This window comes from Rutidosis leptorrhynchoides, chromosome 6 (assembly GCF_046630445.1).
Source record: "Rutidosis leptorrhynchoides isolate AG116_Rl617_1_P2 chromosome 6, CSIRO_AGI_Rlap_v1, whole genome shotgun sequence".
Classification (NCBI taxonomy): Eukaryota; Viridiplantae; Streptophyta; class Magnoliopsida; order Asterales; family Asteraceae; genus Rutidosis; species Rutidosis leptorrhynchoides.
This window is the reverse complement of record NC_092338.1, coordinates 157,851,169-157,868,811: the sequence shown is the minus strand read 5'-3', so window position 1 is coordinate 157,868,811 and position 17,643 is coordinate 157,851,169. Positions and strand designations below refer to the sequence as shown.

General features: G+C 36.1%; 1 protein-coding gene and 2 long non-coding RNA genes across 7 annotated transcripts; 2 read left to right on the top strand and 1 right to left on the bottom strand.

Annotated features, from left to right (window-relative positions):
- The first annotated feature begins 3,179 nt into the window (after positions 1-3,179).
- Positions 3,180-6,965, top strand: LOC139851897 (uncharacterized). The gene is made up of 3 exons (XR_011760779.1): positions 3,180-4,298; positions 5,592-5,649; positions 6,142-6,965. It is a non-coding gene; the product is annotated as an uncharacterized lncRNA (long non-coding RNA).
- LOC139851896 (uncharacterized) lies at positions 6,467-9,267 on the bottom strand. 5 transcript variants are annotated; one of them, XR_011760778.1, is made up of 6 exons: positions 8,652-9,267; positions 8,062-8,156; positions 7,175-7,285; positions 7,025-7,100; positions 6,712-6,910; positions 6,467-6,638 (listed from the first exon to the last, which is right to left on the bottom strand). It is a non-coding gene; the product is annotated as an uncharacterized lncRNA (long non-coding RNA). The 5 variants fall into 5 exon arrangements; XR_011760775.1 differs by having other exon boundaries at positions 6,467-6,910; positions 8,652-8,769; positions 8,933-9,267; XR_011760777.1 differs by having other exon boundaries at positions 6,467-6,910; positions 7,025-7,108; positions 8,056-8,156.
- Positions 9,268-10,622: 1,355 nt separating this feature from the next.
- Positions 10,623-11,261, top strand: LOC139854204 (uncharacterized). Its single transcript, XM_071843522.1, has one exon. It carries the CDS (start codon positions 10,623-10,625, stop codon positions 11,259-11,261), a length of 639 nt encoding a protein of 212 aa, XP_071699623.1.
- The last annotated feature ends 6,382 nt before the right edge of the window (positions 11,262-17,643 follow it).

Genomic DNA, 17,643 nt, shown 5'->3' with positions numbered 1-17,643 from the left:
CGGCTCCATCGTTGTTGTTGTGGTTGTTATTATTATTGTTGTTGTTGTTGGATGAGTGACCGGCCATGGCCGCATCTACGGCGGTAGCTATCATCCGTTCGAGAGCTTGTTCGGGAGTTTCATTGCGGCGTACACGACGAGGAGCCATTGTTCCTTCAAGACACAAGAATATCATTGATTGGTATTCTCAATAATACTAACCGTGATATAGAATAAGATAAAGAGAAGTTTTTCCTCGACTCGCCTTAAATTCTTTATGTCATAATGTCGGAACGTTCATATGAGTCACCGTAATATAATCCCGGCAATTATATTACCCTGATTCATATGTGCATTCGACATTATTCTATAAAGTCAAGGTGGCGTGTCAATCAAATTAAACAACGTGAGATTAAGATGAACTAAGAGTAGATATGAGTAGAAGCGTTCGAGTATAAATGCACAAGTAGTCAAGTAATTCCTACTTCAAGTCTATATGCCGGTTGTAGTCTAGATTCACTAATGTACCCTATGACTCGGGATCGACACCAATGAACTCTAAATCCCTACAACCAACGCTCTGATACCATCTGTAGCGACCCGACAAAATCGTCATTGACGGCGCCGTCTACTTAGGTCCCGTTACGTGGTCATAAGTCTTTAAAACAACGTTTGACCAAAAGATATGTCGCATTCATTTCAAATGTAAAGATTTTTCAAAGTTTACAAGAATAGTTCCACCACAAGTTACGTTACAAAGTTATAAGTACAAATGAAACTTATGCGACACAATTTAATAGTAGCCAAAAGACGCTCCATGTATGCATATATACTCGACATCCAATGCACGTATCAAAATAACGAGCGGAAGCATGTATCATGTATCGTTCAAGGACCTGAGAAAAACATAGAAATCTGTCAACGAAAACGTTGGTGAAATCATAGGTTTGAGTAAGTAAGTACAAGTGAACCACAAGATTTGCAACAATGAAATAATAGTTAACCATTTCAAAAGTTTGTTTCACGAGCACCCAATTATCAATGCTTAACATTCCTTCCATAGAACCCCATCACAATAGTGTTAGAACATACACTGTTTCTCGAAAATATATTTCATTCGTAAACGGTAGCGAACCGTTTGAATGAGGGTTTGTCAAACCCATATGGATCCATACAACATAAGTTCTCGCTTACACCCGGCAAGTGTAACTAATGATAATCAAATTGAGGATTTTTGTTCTAAACTCGTATGTAGAATGTTTGTTTTCCCGTACTTGTGTTCACTTAGTTAAAAAGGAACGTTTATGTTTTCTCATCCCAAATGTAAGTTTCAAAAGAGTAAAAGTGGGACTATGATCTCACCTTGAGCGGAAGAGTAAATAAGTACTTCGACAAGTAACGTGTGCAAAGAACAATGCTAGTCTTGACCTAAACAAATAGGTCGTATCAATAACGGTAAACACGATAGGTCAAAGATGTTCAATTAGTCCTATGGCTCGTTACGACTCGAATACTACAACATGTGAGTCAAATTGCCATGTTTCATGCAAGATACGAGTATAAAAGCATGTTAGAACGATTTGCACAAACATTTGGTTAAGTTTGATTCAAAGTCAACTTGGGTCGGGTCAAAGTCAATGAAAAAGTCAACACGTTCGGGTCGGGTCCCGAACTATTTTTCTGAGGTTTTTAATCATATATAAGCATGTTAGAACAAGTTACATGTGAATCGGAGGTCCATAGCATAGCAAACATTTTCCGTAAAATGATCAACGAGGACAGTAACCCGCCAGTGCATCTGGACGGCGTCCAGATTTTCTGGACGGCGTCCAGCTTTGAAGGCTGGGACGGCGTCCAAGTATCTGGACGGCATCCAGGTTGGATTTCAAGTCTGGTGCAGAACTCCTAAGTGCACGAACCAAAAACCAAATAAACACAATTTATGAGCCGCAAACAATCAAGTCAAGTATTTTATACCGTTGGGAAGGTAATTTGACGAAGAAAACGACTAGACACATTTCAACAAGTAATTTAACACTTACAACAACCCAAAACCGCATTAAACATTCATAATCAAAGGTTCAAGTTCTAAAAACGCATTTCATGATTCGGGTAACCAATTTACATGTATGATATGCCGTTTCGAAGGTAATCAAACACACGTTGCAACAAAACGCTTATCAACAATATTTCATAGCAATTGATACATCAAAAGTTCATGTAAAGCTTATCAAACCCTAACCAAAATCTCAAAACCAATAATCATGTTAATGTAAGATTTTCATGTCAATCAACACACCAAAACGAAGTTAATGAAGTAACTAACACTTTGAACACACAACCATTAACATCTAAACACATTTTATCATTCAAAATCAAAGGTTAAACTAACCCATTTCAAGTGTTCATGCTAGTTACACCAAATAACAAGATCGAGCATACAAATTACTTACACGACATCACAATGAGCCATAGACACTAACTAACACCATTTCAAGTCAAAAACACGAATTTAGAGAAATCTAGAGTTTTAGAAATGTTACCCAAACGAGATGAAGTTGGTACCAAAATGAAGAGGATGAAGAGAGGATCACGAATATGTAATTTATTTTGTTGTAAGCCTCCTAGATCGAATTTAGATGATGATTGAATGAATTTGGTAATTGTGTGTGTGTTCTTGCTAGAGAGAAAGAGAGAGAGATGGAGATGGTTGAATGGTGGTGATTGGGGTGGACTAGTTGACCTAGTCAACTAGTTTGCCCCGTGTCAATTTTAGTCCCTCAAGTTTGAATCGGGTGCGTGAATTTCCTAATCGAGATAATTTAAAACGCGTATCAACGGGAGATGTTATAAACATATAACGGAGTTTAAATTAGTATAACGGAAAAGTAAATGGAAAAAGGCGGGATGTTACACTATCAACTACAACTATCTTAACAACTCGTGGGAATGCATGATGTGTTTCATGTATTGAACTCTAAAGAAACACCTAGCGAAAGAGGATCTTACTATTCCTCTAGATGAACTACAAACTGATGAGAAATTGAACTTGCATGATGTGTTTCATGTATCGAACTCTAAAGAAACACCTAGCGAAAGAGGATCTTACTATTCCTCTAGATGAACTACAAACTGATGAGAAATTGAACTTCATAGAATAGCCTAGAAAAGATATGGACCGTGAGGTCAAACGACTCAAACATAGAACAATTCCTATTGTCAAACTTCGTTAGAATGCCCATTAAGGACCTAAGTTCATGTAAGGAACGTAAAGACCAAGTATAAGGAAAAATTTTCTCACTTATTCTCAAACGTAACGCCGACTGGTAGCAACGACTAAATTTCGGGACAAAATTTCTAATAACGGGTAGGTACTATAACAACTCAACTTTTTCGATCATTTTTATACGAACAAATTGAAACTTAGGTTGTCCAAAGCAAACTTGCTCGGTTAGAAAATATTGAAAGTAACGAAATGGGTAACGAGGTTACCTAAACCAACGATCATGGATCATCATCATCAATAAACATTTAACGAAGGATTAACGGGAATAAAATGTGCGGGGACTAAATGCACATTAATTAAAAATAAAAATATATATATATAATATAAATATAAATATATATTAAAAACCGAAAATATATATATATTTATTTTTAAAAAAAATCGGCTGTAAAAAAAAATAATAATAATAATAATAGATAATTAAATGATAAGTGTAAAACTTTTATCCTAATCCAAACTAAGACTAATCCTAAACTAACTCAAAGTAATCCTAATCTCTTTTCTAGATAGTTCCTAAGCAATTTGAGTTTGAGCCCAACACTAACCACTTGCACTATAAAAAGACCTTAAGGCTTCACATATTTTTCATCACAAAAAAAAAAAAAAAAAAAAAAACCTCTCCCAAATTCGGCAGTCCACCTCCACCACCGAAGCACCACCTTCGGTCACCTAGCCGAACACCACAACCACCTCCAAACACCACCTTTAAACCGCCACCACCGCCGTTATAGCTGCTGTTTTCTGCAGCCCACTCCCGCCACCAGACCGCAGCTTCTGCTGCTGTTTTCCACCACAAAACACCACCTTAAACGCTGCTAAGAACCGCCACTAACTGCAGCAGTTTGCTGCTGTTCATGTTCGCGAACAGCCCCAAAATCGGAGATGTTTCGGTTGCTGCAATTGTCCCTTTTTGTTGTTGCTATTCGGCAACTACAATACACCCAACAAGGATCGAGTTTTGCTGCTCTTTTCCTCGGTTTCCTGCTGTTCTTCAGTCGCAACTCAACAGCCATCACCTGTCTTTTTCTTGAAGGTATAAACCTTAAATCCAAGCTTATCGAATTATTCTTTAAAGATTGATTGTTACTTCACTATATTAAAGCTACTATGATCATGAATTAATCTTTTTAACAAATCAAATGATGGAGATGAATGGATAAAGATATTAAATAAATACATTCCTCATGTTCTGTTTCAACTGTACGAGAATGTACAAATCAGAAAAAGAAGATGATGAAATTAATTAGAATTTACAAAAGTAACCCCTACACTATATGCATTTACAATTCAAATTAATAAGTTTGTACGATTGTGTCAGTAGGTAAATAAAGAAAAATATAAACAAACAAGTACATGTCATGTTTGTCTACTTACGAATTTAATTCTGAAAGATGAAATTGATAATATGATATTTTTACTTTAAGTCCCTAAACAATATATATAGTTTACAAAATTAAATTAAAGTATTCTATATTTACAGTTTCAAACCCATAACCGCATACGATTTTACATTCTTAGTACACATAATTTTAATATAACAATATGTCGGAATCTGATTTTTATATCATTAATGAGAAAGTAAATTTAAGCCGAGTTTCTAAAATAAAAGGTGTTAATATCATGAATATTAATATGATATATCAATATTAGTATGAAGATGATTAGGATTAATAAAGTATAATAACATAAATTTTATCGTTTATATGAATACTTATAAGTAACATGATAAAAAACGACTTTAAAAGAGTAAGACAGACATAATACTATTATAGATAATAATATAAGAATTATATTATTATTATTATTAAGATGATGAATGTAAATAATATTATGAATATGAATATCTATAAACACAAACGGATAACGTACAACTCTTACGAAACTTACCGCTACTTACGGTGTGTCGATATGGTTGTGGATCTCGAATGTCACGACTTAAAGTCGGATCAAGAGTCCTGGCCCCCGGTTACATCTGGCTATCCATTGTATAACATTCAATCGTGAATATAGTAAGCACATAAATAATGTAACGAAATACACAACACATTTAACGAAAGTTAAACGACGAACTTATAAAGAAAACAACAAACGTCGTAATGAAACTTTTCTTTTGAATAATAAACATATAAACACACTAACTTAAGAGTATATGATGAACCTCTTAAAAACACACAAATGTTATGAACAAACTGTTAAAACGAACAATGAAGACTGTGAACGTGTATGAATTTAAAACGTAAGACCCATATAACAAATGAAGCTAAACAACGATAAACAAACGAGATGATGATGATGCCAACGACTAACTTAAACCTAATGATGATAGGTTGACAACTTTGGACCATCGCTGCTATTTGCTATCACACTGTTACTGTGCTCATAAGGTGAGTCATAGCCCCAAATTTTTTACTATTTTATAAACTGTTTTCGGGGTGAGAATACATGTCTTTTTTTGTTTTACAAGTAGACATAAGTGCTAAACTTACATTCTATGCTGAGTTATAACCGAAAATCCCTTAGCTTTGGTAACTAGTAACTACCAGTTTATGAACTTGTGGGCGCGAATAGGTGTATATGGATCCATAGGGCTTGACATCCCCGTCCGTCCGGGTTAGAAACTAACCTAAACTTAACGGGCGTATACTATTTGAGGTGGTACATTTTGATTAGGTGTACGTAACAACAGGGGTACTAAACGAACGTTAAGGCTTAGTTACCGGGTGCTCAAACTTATAGAATATTTTTATATTTTTTTTAAAGATGCCGGCAAAGCATGCAAACAAACAAATCTTGTGGTCTACACTTTACACTTCATACTACTTAAACCTATGATTCACTCAACCTTTATGTTGACGTTTTTAGCATGTTATTCTCAGGTAATCTACTATAGCTACGCTTCCGCAATAAAAGAAATGTTAGAGGTCAAGCATGGAAACTAAGGTTTAAAGCATATAGAGTAAGAAGACTGGACTTTGACCTCTGGTAATACTGCACGTCAAGGCACATTTTGACGGGGTATTACAAAAAGTGCAACAGATAATATGTGAAGATAAGGGCCTGCTGCAGTATTTGTTGGCCTTATACTCCTTTATTTTATTTTAGATTCATTTTTGGGTTTAGCTCTGTATATATGTGCTTCATAATTGCCACAATTAGTACAAACACCACATATTTAATGAGCACGCATGAAGTGGTGGCCCAAGTTTTATTCATATTATCATTCTAAACACTCAAATATCAAATATACTCATGAAAGGAATGTGTTATTGTACATGATGCAAACGAAATCTTTAAATATTTACCTCTAATGAAATAACATCCAATCTTTGATTGATGCAGCAGTTGTATATGAAGACCGGTTTGAGCATATATCCTAATATCGATCGTGTTAAACGTTGGAGCTACTCCACAACCAATTATTTTAAAATCAATCAGAAAAATAATACCTGGACAATGAGTTATTATAAAGAAGTGAAAAAAGTAAATGCATATTTGTGTACAATGGTTACAAAAACCGTTGCCCGTATGCTTGTTTCGAATGCGCTCCAGCTGATCAGTAGCAGTTGCAAAAGTACGACCACCACCAGTGCTCAATAGTAGCAATAGCATCAGCACCTATGCACAAACGCATACCTTGTTTTGTACCTGTAATGTAGCACTATTATTTGTATACTTATTCCAACATTATTTATTATTTATATCTAGGGTTTGTTGTTTTTATTTCCAGCATTAGTTTTTGTATGTTATTCGTGGACTTACTGTTCAACGTAGTTGTGACATCAAGGGATTGGTGGGTTGAGATATCAATGAGTGGCTGATGTTCCTTTTTGCTGTGCTGCAATGCTAATTAAAAAAATTAATGATGTTGTTTATATATATGTATGAGATTTAGATTGGCTGATATAGTACCTCCGTATTTTCTGGCAGTGGATTTTAAACCTTCGTCGTACTAAAATAACGCGTTAAAATGACTGCACACGTAGGTAGAGTCTCCTAAATCTGAATAGTAGCCCGTAACGTCTGAATAAACACAAAGAAATCACGGTTAGGAAAGAACCCTAATAGTTGAACAGTAGTTATAGAAGTTAAAAAACAACACAAAAAATCAAACAAAGTAACAGACACTTTGATCAGAAATTTGACACGTGGAGATGGCGTAAAAAAAGTTCTGATTGTGATGTTAATATGGACCATGACTTTGACATGGATGCTGGGTTTTCGCAAGTAACGCGAAATAGGTGCAACATTTATAATAACTAACAAAGCCAAACTAAATAAGTCGCAATGCTAATAGTGTTGATAGCCATTTCGAAACTAAGGACCGTAAGACCACACATGCCATTACGATCTTTCATATTTGGAGCTAAACTGAAAAAGCAAAAACCATCAGTTTTGGCATGTATAAATCCTCATAAGAGGTTAACCACTTCATACAGCGGTTGTGTTTGAAGTTTGTTAGAAAAAAAAAACATTTTAACTTCTTGTACTCAATCAAGTACAAAATGCAATGTAGAATAAAATTTCCAGATTTTATATATAAACATATTTGTCTAAAGTCTAGACTACAAACATTCATTCTTGCACCATTCCAACTAAATGTTATTATCACTGGAGAAGACCACAATAGTGGAAAAAGAGTCAATTTTCCAAATTAAGTACTACAGTGTTACACATACTTGGCTAAAAACTATGAGTACAACATTTAACAATTTTCAAATTAAAACATAAAAACTCTGACTGCAATTGAAACAAACTGCAGCACCAACAAAAAAATAAATGGAGCAACAAACCTGTACCTGCTTCGGTAGAGGTAGTATGCAGAACTGGACCCGAAGAAGAAACCGTTAGTCTCATTTACCTGGAGACGACCTTAAAACATAAGTCCTTTTACCTGTACAAAAAATAAAAGGAAAAAAGAGGCAAAAACAACTCCGTCAACACCATGTACACAAATTAATGTCGGAATTACAGACAACAATGATATAAAATTAACTTAATAGAACAGAGGACTATAAACATGTTAAAGACAATATGAAATCCGTAAAAGAAAACTAACACCATCGGTAAAATTAAAACAAAAAGCAAAAAAACAAACAACATAGTAACAACATGAAAGTTAAAAAGCAGTAGGATTACCAGTCACAAAATGGAGGCCGGAACAACGAACCAAATTTTCAGAGAGAAAAAGACGATGAAGGTGCAAAATAACGAAAAAGTATTCTTTTGCTTTTGATATTTTCATAAAAATACTCAAATACCAATTGCATATACCAAATCCACGTATAGAGACATGTAGCCCACTCAGGTTAAGGAAAAAAATATACACATTGTGTAGCTAAATTAACTCAAATGAATTATAATCTAAGAAATATAATCTTTTGGTTACCTCTGCATGAAGTTTCTTTTTTATGTTCTTCAGAGCATCATTATCAGCCTTAATAGACTCAAATTGTCTCTTTAAGATATCATAATCTTTCTCTAATTGTTTAGTCTTCCATCGAGCCCTCCGCAAGAACAACATCAAATTAGATAAACCCTAACACTTAATTTCATAATTAACACATAAGCCCTAATACCGACTCATTAGAATTGTGCAATACAATATGAAAACCCTAAAATCGACCTCCAAATTCCACCCAAAAAAACTGAAAAAAAGAACAAACATACCTGGATCACTTCTTTCCTTTAGTTTAAATTGATAATCCGACCATTCACCTGAAACCTAATTGATTCCGGTTGCTCATGGGAAACACAATTGAATCCGGCGATTGAGGGTTGGAATCGGATTTCTGGTAGCGGAGGTGGTGCTGGTCGATGTTGGTGTTAGCAGAGACGATGGTGGCGGTGGCGTCGCAGGTGGTAGCTGGTGGAAGCGAAGGTGATGGCGGTGGTGGTGGTGGTGAAAGGCGGTAACCAATGACGGTAGTTTTTTTTTTCTTTTGGGAAATTGGGGAGGAATGTCCTGGAAGAAAGAAGAAAAAGTGTTTATGAAGGGTGGTAAGATGTAGTTTGGTATGCCTGGAGAGGGCAAAACGACCAAATTCGGTAGGCCTTTTAGTATATAAGTAACAAAATGACCAAATTCGGTAGGCCTTTTAGTATATAAGTATAAGTAAATAAATAAATAAATAAATAAATAATCAAAATATAACTTATAACTATTTACTAAAAAAACCATTGAATTTAAAAACATATTGAAATAATCATAGAAAGCAATGCTTACATCTTGTGCCATATCCGGGCGAATTGGTCTAAGTTTAGCAGCAGCACAGTTCTTGAGAACACTCTGCCCTAATCGCCAACAAATAGGTGAATCAATCTGCAATAGTATAGAATTTTTAATTGATGATGAATAAAAAACGTTCGTTAATGAGGATCCGAAACACGATTAATCACCTTATTAACCTTTTCGAGAGTGGTAGTTAAAAGAGCTTCAAGACCGAGTGCTTCACCACTTCCCTCTATAATCATGGTCATTTTATGTTCTCCATTTTGTGTACATTATTAGAGCTTAAAAGGTTTAAAGAAGAACAAACTCAGTTAAAAACTATAGTATTTAAGAAAAAATATGTATCGAACACTTTTTAATGCAAAGAAGGAGACTCCTTACTCGGCAAAAGTTAAAAAATGTTTAAAAAGACGACCAATTATTTCCTCCACTTGTACGTCCAACATTATTACCGGCAATCTCGATTTGCTAAATATTTGGAGAACTCGAGTCATCTTGTCACAGTACCCTCCAGATTGTGTCTCAAAGGACGTCACTAATGCTTCAAAAAACTCTCGTATTTCAAATAATAATGTATAAATATAAATTTTCTGGACTAGTTAAAGAAAAAGTTGATTAAGATGTCTCATACTAACCTTCATATGTTGGACCAATCTTGACATAAAGTAATAGTTAAAGGTTTATTTTGTGAAATTATATCTCAAATGGATTTGAGGAGGTGGAACGTGTGAACGGAGAACAAGTGGGCTAGCCGTCATAGTTTTCAATTTTGCTTCTTCCTTGATTATTCTAATAGATTCTAGACTTGACTATTCTAATACATTCTAGACTTTATTATCCTAGATTATTCTAGACTAGACTTGATTAACTTAATGGACAAGGTTAATCAACTATAAATAGGGATGTAATAGGAAGATTGTAATAAGAGTTTTTCTATAATTGGAGAAGGATTTCCAATAAGTTCTTGTTTTTAAATTTTACTATTATGTCTTCATAATCTGGTACCAAATTTCTTCAATTGGTATCAGAGCCAGGTTACAAAAGGGATCGTGTTGTTGATCAAAAGGACTAGATCAATCACCAGATTCTAAGACAGAAAAATACGAGCGTCGATCGAACACCAGATTCATGGGGGATATTATCATTACCTCGGATGCAATCAAGGATACCAGCCATCTTACGTTCCAGTGCCCTATCCTAACTGCGACCAATTATCCCATCTGGTCGCTTAGGATCAAAGAGATTTTTAAGGCACATGGAATTTGGGAATCAATTGAACCTGGAACTGATGTCGATCGGAAAAAGGATAATGATGCAATCGCTTATCTGTATCAGTCTTTACCTGAAGACTTGATTCTTCAAGTTGCAGGTTGCACCCATGCAAAGAAAATCTGGGATGCAATTAAGACCTGTCACCTTGGAGTTAAACGAGTAATGGAGGCTAGGCTTCAAACTCTTAAAGCTGAATTTGAAGCAGCAAGGATGAAAGATAACGAAAAAATTGATAATTTTGCCACAAAACTTTCTGAAATTGCCTCAAAATCAGCTGCACTTGGAAACATCATTGAGGAAACCACGTTGGTGAGAAAAATATTAACTGCCATACCAGAAAAATTCTTAAATATGGCAGCCACTATCGAACAACTGGTTGATCTCAAAACGGTGAAATTTCAAGAAGTTGTGGGTAGGCTAAAAGCTTACGAAGAACGAACCAGTCTAAAGACTACAAATAACAGCCATAACCAACTTCTGTTGTCCTATGAATGATGGGACTCAAGAAAGAAAAGGGAAAACAGCTTTGGTCGAGGTCGAGGGAATGGCCAAGACACCCGGGGTAGGGGCCGAGGTCGTGGACAGTTTGGTGGTCGAGGAAGGGGTTCAGGCCGCGGACAAAACTTTTTTGCTGGTAGACAAACAACTAAAAACTTAACTAAAGATCGATCCAAGCTGCAGTGTTTTCGATGTGATGCATTTGGACACTTCTCATCGGATTGTCCAACACGAAAGAAAAGAGAACAAGCAAATTTGACTCAAGCTAGATCAACTGAACTAACAGTGGCTAATGATGACAGACCTGCACTATTGATATCCGTAGCCAATCAAAGAAGCGAGAAGGAAGTAATTCATCTAAGTGAAAAGAAGGTTTTTCCAGCAAAGTATGAGTCACATGATGGTGGAGAAAACATGTGGTACTTAGATACTGGAGCAACAAACCACATGACAGGAAACAAAGGACTGTTTTCAAAAATTGATACGGATATTGATGGTACAGTGAGATTTGGGGATAACTCGTGTGTAGATATAGAAGGAAGAGGATCTATTCTTTTAACATGTAAGAATGGTGAACAACGTTTGTTGACCGACATACTTTATATCCCATACTTAAAGACTAACATATTTAGTCTTGGGCAAGCTGAAGAAGGGGGTTGTGTAATCTTGATCAAACATGGTTTCTTGTATATGTTTGAGGTAGATGGATCACTGCTAATGAAGGTTCAAAGGTCTCCTAATCGTCTGTATAAAATTAATCTCGAGGTTGGGACACCAATCTGTTTACATGCCAAGATTGATGATCCAGCATGGTTGTGGCATGCCCGTCTCGGTCATGTGAACTTTGATACAATAAAGCGACTAGGGACCAACAATCTAGTTGATGGAGTGCCGGTTATTGATCACCCTACACAGATGTGCGAAGCATGTTTAGCAGGGAAACATTCACGACAAAGTTTTCCTGTTCAGACAACTTTTAGAGCCCAAAATCCACTGGAGCAGGTTTATGCAGATCTGTGCGGACCCATATCCCCTGCCAGCCAAGCTGGAAACAGGTACGTTCTGCTGATTGTTGATGATCACAGCAGGTTTATGTGGTCTTTCATGTTAAAAACCAAAGGAGAGGCATTTGAGCAATTCAAGAAATTCAAGGCGATTGCTGAAAATCAATATGGAAGGAAAATAAAGGTCCTTAGAACTGATCGGGGAGGAGAATTTACATCCAACGAGTTTAATCAGTATTGTGATTATACTGGAATCACAAGACAGATGACTGCACCTTACACGCCACAACAGAATGGTATCGTTGAAAGGCGAAATCGAACAGTGATGAGCACAACAAGGAGTATTCTTAAAGCAATGGATATGCCACAAAGTTTTTGGGCTGAAGCAGTACGTCACTCGGTTTATGTTCTAAACAAGTTGCCCACAAAGATTCTGAAAAATCAAACACCGTATGAGGCTTTAAAAGGAAAAAGACCAAATCTTGATCATTTACGTGTGTTTGGATGTGTTGGATATGTGAAAGTACCTTCAGATCAAGTAAAAAAACTTGATGACAGAAGTATTCCTATGGTTTATTTAGGAACTGAACCAGGAACTAAGGCACATTGTATGTATGATCCCGAGAAGATGAAAATAGTAATCAGTCGAGATGTGGAATTTGATGAAGCACGCAAATGGGATTGGCATTCCGGAGTAGAATACAATCAAGAACCTAATCACAAAGGAGATTTCGTGATAGATATAAACCCCGGTGAAGTTGTCTCGGCTGATCAAAATTCCGAAAATGGGCCTACTGAACCGGGCAGAACAAGTAGCTCATATAGCCCACAAAGCAGCAACTCCTCAAGTCAAGGAAGATCGACCAATGAGGAAAGCATAACCCATTCTGATGTTAGCAGTCCTGAAACAACAGTAAAACAATGAGGACCTATACTGTCTCGTCTCCCGACAGATACAGTCAATGAGTCAGATCCATCTATGGCAGAAGAGGAGACATATGATGATACACCACCTCGAGGTTGGAAAAATCAAAGTGATATATATGATCTTCTTCTTACCAAAGGAGAACCAACAAATTTTAAGGAATCTACAAGACATAAAGAATGGAAGCAAGCTATGGAAGGTGAAATAGCTTCCATTGAAAGGAATAATACTTGGGAGTTAATGGATCTACCCCAAAGACACCAACCTATTGGACTAAAATGGGTATACAAAATTAAAAAGGATGCAAAAGGAAATGTCACACGACATAAAGCACGGCTAGTTGCCAAAGGCTACATCCAGACACATGGTGTAGACTTTGACGAGGTATTCGCACCCGTAGCTAGACTTGAGACTGTTAGACTTATTCTAGCTTTGGCAGCCCAAAGAGGGTGGGATGTTCATCACCTAGATGTTAAAACAGCATTTCTACACGGTGACCTCAAGGAAGAAGTCTTCGTATCTCAACCGGTAGGTTTTGTGATAAAGGGGAAGGAACAAAAGGTGTACAGACTGTCAAAGGCTCTCTATGGCCTGAAGCAAGCCCCACGTGCTTGGAATACAAAATTAGATGGAGTTCTAAAGGAATATGGATTTCAAAGGTGTAAGCTTGAACAAGCTGTATACACAAAAAGAACACAAGAAGGATCACTTTTGGTAGGAATTTATGTTGATGATTTGATTGTAACAGGTAATAACCCGGAGAAAATTAAACAATTCAAAAGGCAAATGGAAGATAAATTAGAGATGAGTGATCTGGGCTTACTTTCTTACTATCTCGGACTCGAAGTAATACAAGGCATAGATGGAATAAAAATTCATCAATCAAGATATGCTAAAAGAATCCTAGAGGAAGCAGGAATGTGGGAGTGCAATTCCACCAAATATCCAATGGGACCAGGTCTGAAGTTGATGAAAGATGATGGCAGCAAATGTATTGATGCAACTGAATACCGAAAAACAATTGGATGCCTTCAGTATTTAACTCATACACGGCCAGATCTTGCATACTCGGTGGGATATGCAAGTAGGTATATGCAATCTCCTAAAATTACTCATCTTCAAGCTGTTAAGCAAATTCTCAGGTACTTGAAAGGTACAGACCGTAAAGTAGACCTGGGTATTCACTATCGAAGGAATGGTAGCAATAAGCTACTTGGATTTAGTGACAACAACTTCTCGGTGGACCCAGATGATGGAAAGAGTACTACTGGATTAGTGTTCTACTTTGATGATGGACCTATTGCTTGGAATTCACAAAAACAACAAACAGTGGCCTTATCATCCTGCGAAGCAGAATTTATGGCTGCTACTACAGTAGCTTGTCAAGCAATATGGTTAAGGGGACTCTTAGCTGAAATAACTGGAAGAAAAGAAGAACAAGTTGTGATCAAAGTTGATAATAAGTCAACAATATCATTGATGAAAAATCCAGTATTTCATGGAAGAAGTAAGCATATCGACACACGGTATCATTTCATACGAGAGTGTGTTGAAAACGAGAAGATTAAAGTTGAATACATCAGTGGAGATCAACAACGGGCTGATATTCTTACAAAAGCATTGCCGAAGTTAAAGTTTGCTGAAATGAGAGAGATTCTTGGAGTTCAAAGGATTGAAGACTCAAAGAAATAAATGATGACTCAAGGTCAAGATTGGGGGGGTGATTGTTGGACCAATCTTGACATAAAGTAATAGTTAAAGGTTTATTTTGTGAAATTATATCTCAAATGGATTTGAGGAGGTGGAACGTGTGAACGGGGAACAAGTGGGCTAGCCGTCATAGTTTTCAATTTTGCTTCTTCCTTGATTATTCTAATAGATTCTAGACTTGACTATTCTAATACATTCTAGACTTTATTATCCTAGATTATTCTAGACTAGACTTGATTAACTTAATGGACAAGGTTAATCAACTATAAATAGGGATGTAATAGGAAGATTGTAATAAGAGTTTTTCTATAATTGGAGAAGGATTTCCAATAAGTTCTTGTTCTTAAATTTTACTATTCTGTCTTCATAATCTGGTACCAAATTTCTTCATCATATGTTGGTGATCGTACGGGGGGCATCAGGGGGCATAATTCTTATAATGTCGCAGATGCAACATACAACTGATATATTGGCGTTCATGTCAGGATGTTTCAACAGTCCCTTATCAATCAATGCCTGGATAGTTGGATTCAGTGCTTTAATCATCGCTTTGGATGGTTGACCCACCATACGCAAAACATTCTCCATTTCCTATCACAATTATACAAACCTAACTTAATCTAAAACTGTCATGACACTTGACCAATTGTTGATTGAAGTAGAATGAGAACCTTGTATAGTATACTGATAACCATACACATGAATGAAACATGACTATACATTATTAATCGAGTAAACTACACAAATTTTCCTTTCAGTTTGGTGAAAACTAATGAAATCATTAGGGATGAGCAGAAGTACCAATTTACCGATCCCGTACCGGTACCGACCCGGTACCGGTACCGTTTTACCGGACCGAATGGTAAACGGGACCGGTTCCGGTTCCAGTTTTTTTGGCTTTTCGGTTTCGGTACATAAGATGCGGTACCGGTACGGTACCGGGAAATTCCCGTATTAGTACCGATTTCATTACCCATATTTTAAATTTTAAAAGGCTGGATTACTGGATGTGTCCTTTAATATTTTGTAAATTTGAACTTGTAGAATCTCATAAAGCCTGTAAATGTTAAAAATGCAGCCATTGTCTTTTAGGAAATTGTACAACCAACTGAAAACAAAAAAAATTCAAATTTATCGCTTTTTTTTTTTTTTTTTTTTTTTGAAAGGCAAGGTTAGTTGTTAGACTCGAACCTGGGTCACTCTCGAATCCAAGAAACATGGATACCAATGAAGCAAGGCCTCATTGGCTTATCGCGTTGATTATGGAAACATGTTTTAATTACTTAATTGACAATTTTATTTTTTCCCTCCCATAACAGCCTGCTTGAAATCATGGCTCAATGTAACAAAATTAGGATTGAATTGTGGAATGGCTTCACATATATTCATTATGTTCAAATACCAACCCACATAAAAGAAAGTTGATTATCTGTTTCTTATGAGCCTTAAAGGCGGCCTTTTATAATACGTGATCTACATGATGGCTTTGTTGATATCTTGATAATTTTGGATGTATATGTTAAATTATACACATTGTTTGATTTTCTAGCGCACTAGTATGCTTTTAAGTCCACCCGTCTGTTTTTCTTAGTGTAAAAAACATATCTTATATATTTTTATGTCAAAATTCGGTACTAACAGGTAAAATACCGAAAATTATCGGTACCGAACCGGTACCGGTATTGGAAAAACGGTACGGTATCGGTATTCGAAATTGGGTAAATTCGGTACCGGTACTTTTCAGTTCCGGTACGGTTCGGTACCGGTTCCGTCCCGTGCTCATCCCTAGAAATCATCACTTGTTTTGAATAAATAGTACCACTTGTGGTGCAAACATTGCAACAAGGTACCACTTACCGATGAAATCGATTACAATAGTAAAACAGGTTAAGATCATACTCCCTCCGTCCCAGATTAATTGTCCAGTATTCCTTTTCGGGCTGTCCCAAATTAATTGTCCACTTCCAAAAGTGGAAAGTAAATTTAACGAAGTTTACAATATTGTCCCTAATGAATTAATTAAATTACAAAAGATAGAGGGTTTTCTAATTAATTGATTGAGGGTAAAACTGTAAAGTTAGAAAAAAGTACACAGAAAGTACAGTGTGATAATGACATTTCTTAAACTGTGTATTTTTTGTCTGGGGACAATTAATCTGGGACGGAGGGAGTATTTAGTAAGCAGATCCCTGTTTACTTTTTTATTTTATTTATTTAAGAAACTTATTTTACCCTCTTTTATGCACCGACTTAAATTAATCAAGGTAAAACTCTCTCCTTTTTGCGAACTTCAGATAGAAAAATAAACAGAGTGGATTTTCTCCTTAATATGAGAATGAATAAATATGCAGTCGCAAACACCATCTGAATTTCGTACTAGAAAGTAGAAACCCTAACAATATTATTTTTTTACAATTATTAATATTAGCTTCAATTAAGTAAAGAAAAAGAAACCCAAACCAAAAGAACGTTGAGAATGTCAGGCGTTGAAGAAGAAACATTAATCAGCTTATTCCGGGCGTCCATCTATTGAACGTGCAGCTTAATCCCTGAACCCCTCCCCCTTGCTGTCTGTTTAGTCCGCATTTTTTTCGTTGCTCAATATTCGATTTACCGGCTATTTGAGTCAAAGTTGTACTTATATCCCTTTTTCTCTTTTTTAAGGGGCTGTTTGGTAATGTTTCATTGAAACACCTTAAATTTTTCATAGTTCACTTTCGACACATTTTTATGGCAAGTT

Coding starts and splice junctions, on each gene's coding strand:
- LOC139854204 (XM_071843522.1), top strand. CDS start 10,623: ATGGGGGATATTATCATTACCTCGGATGCAATCAAGGATACCAGCCAT.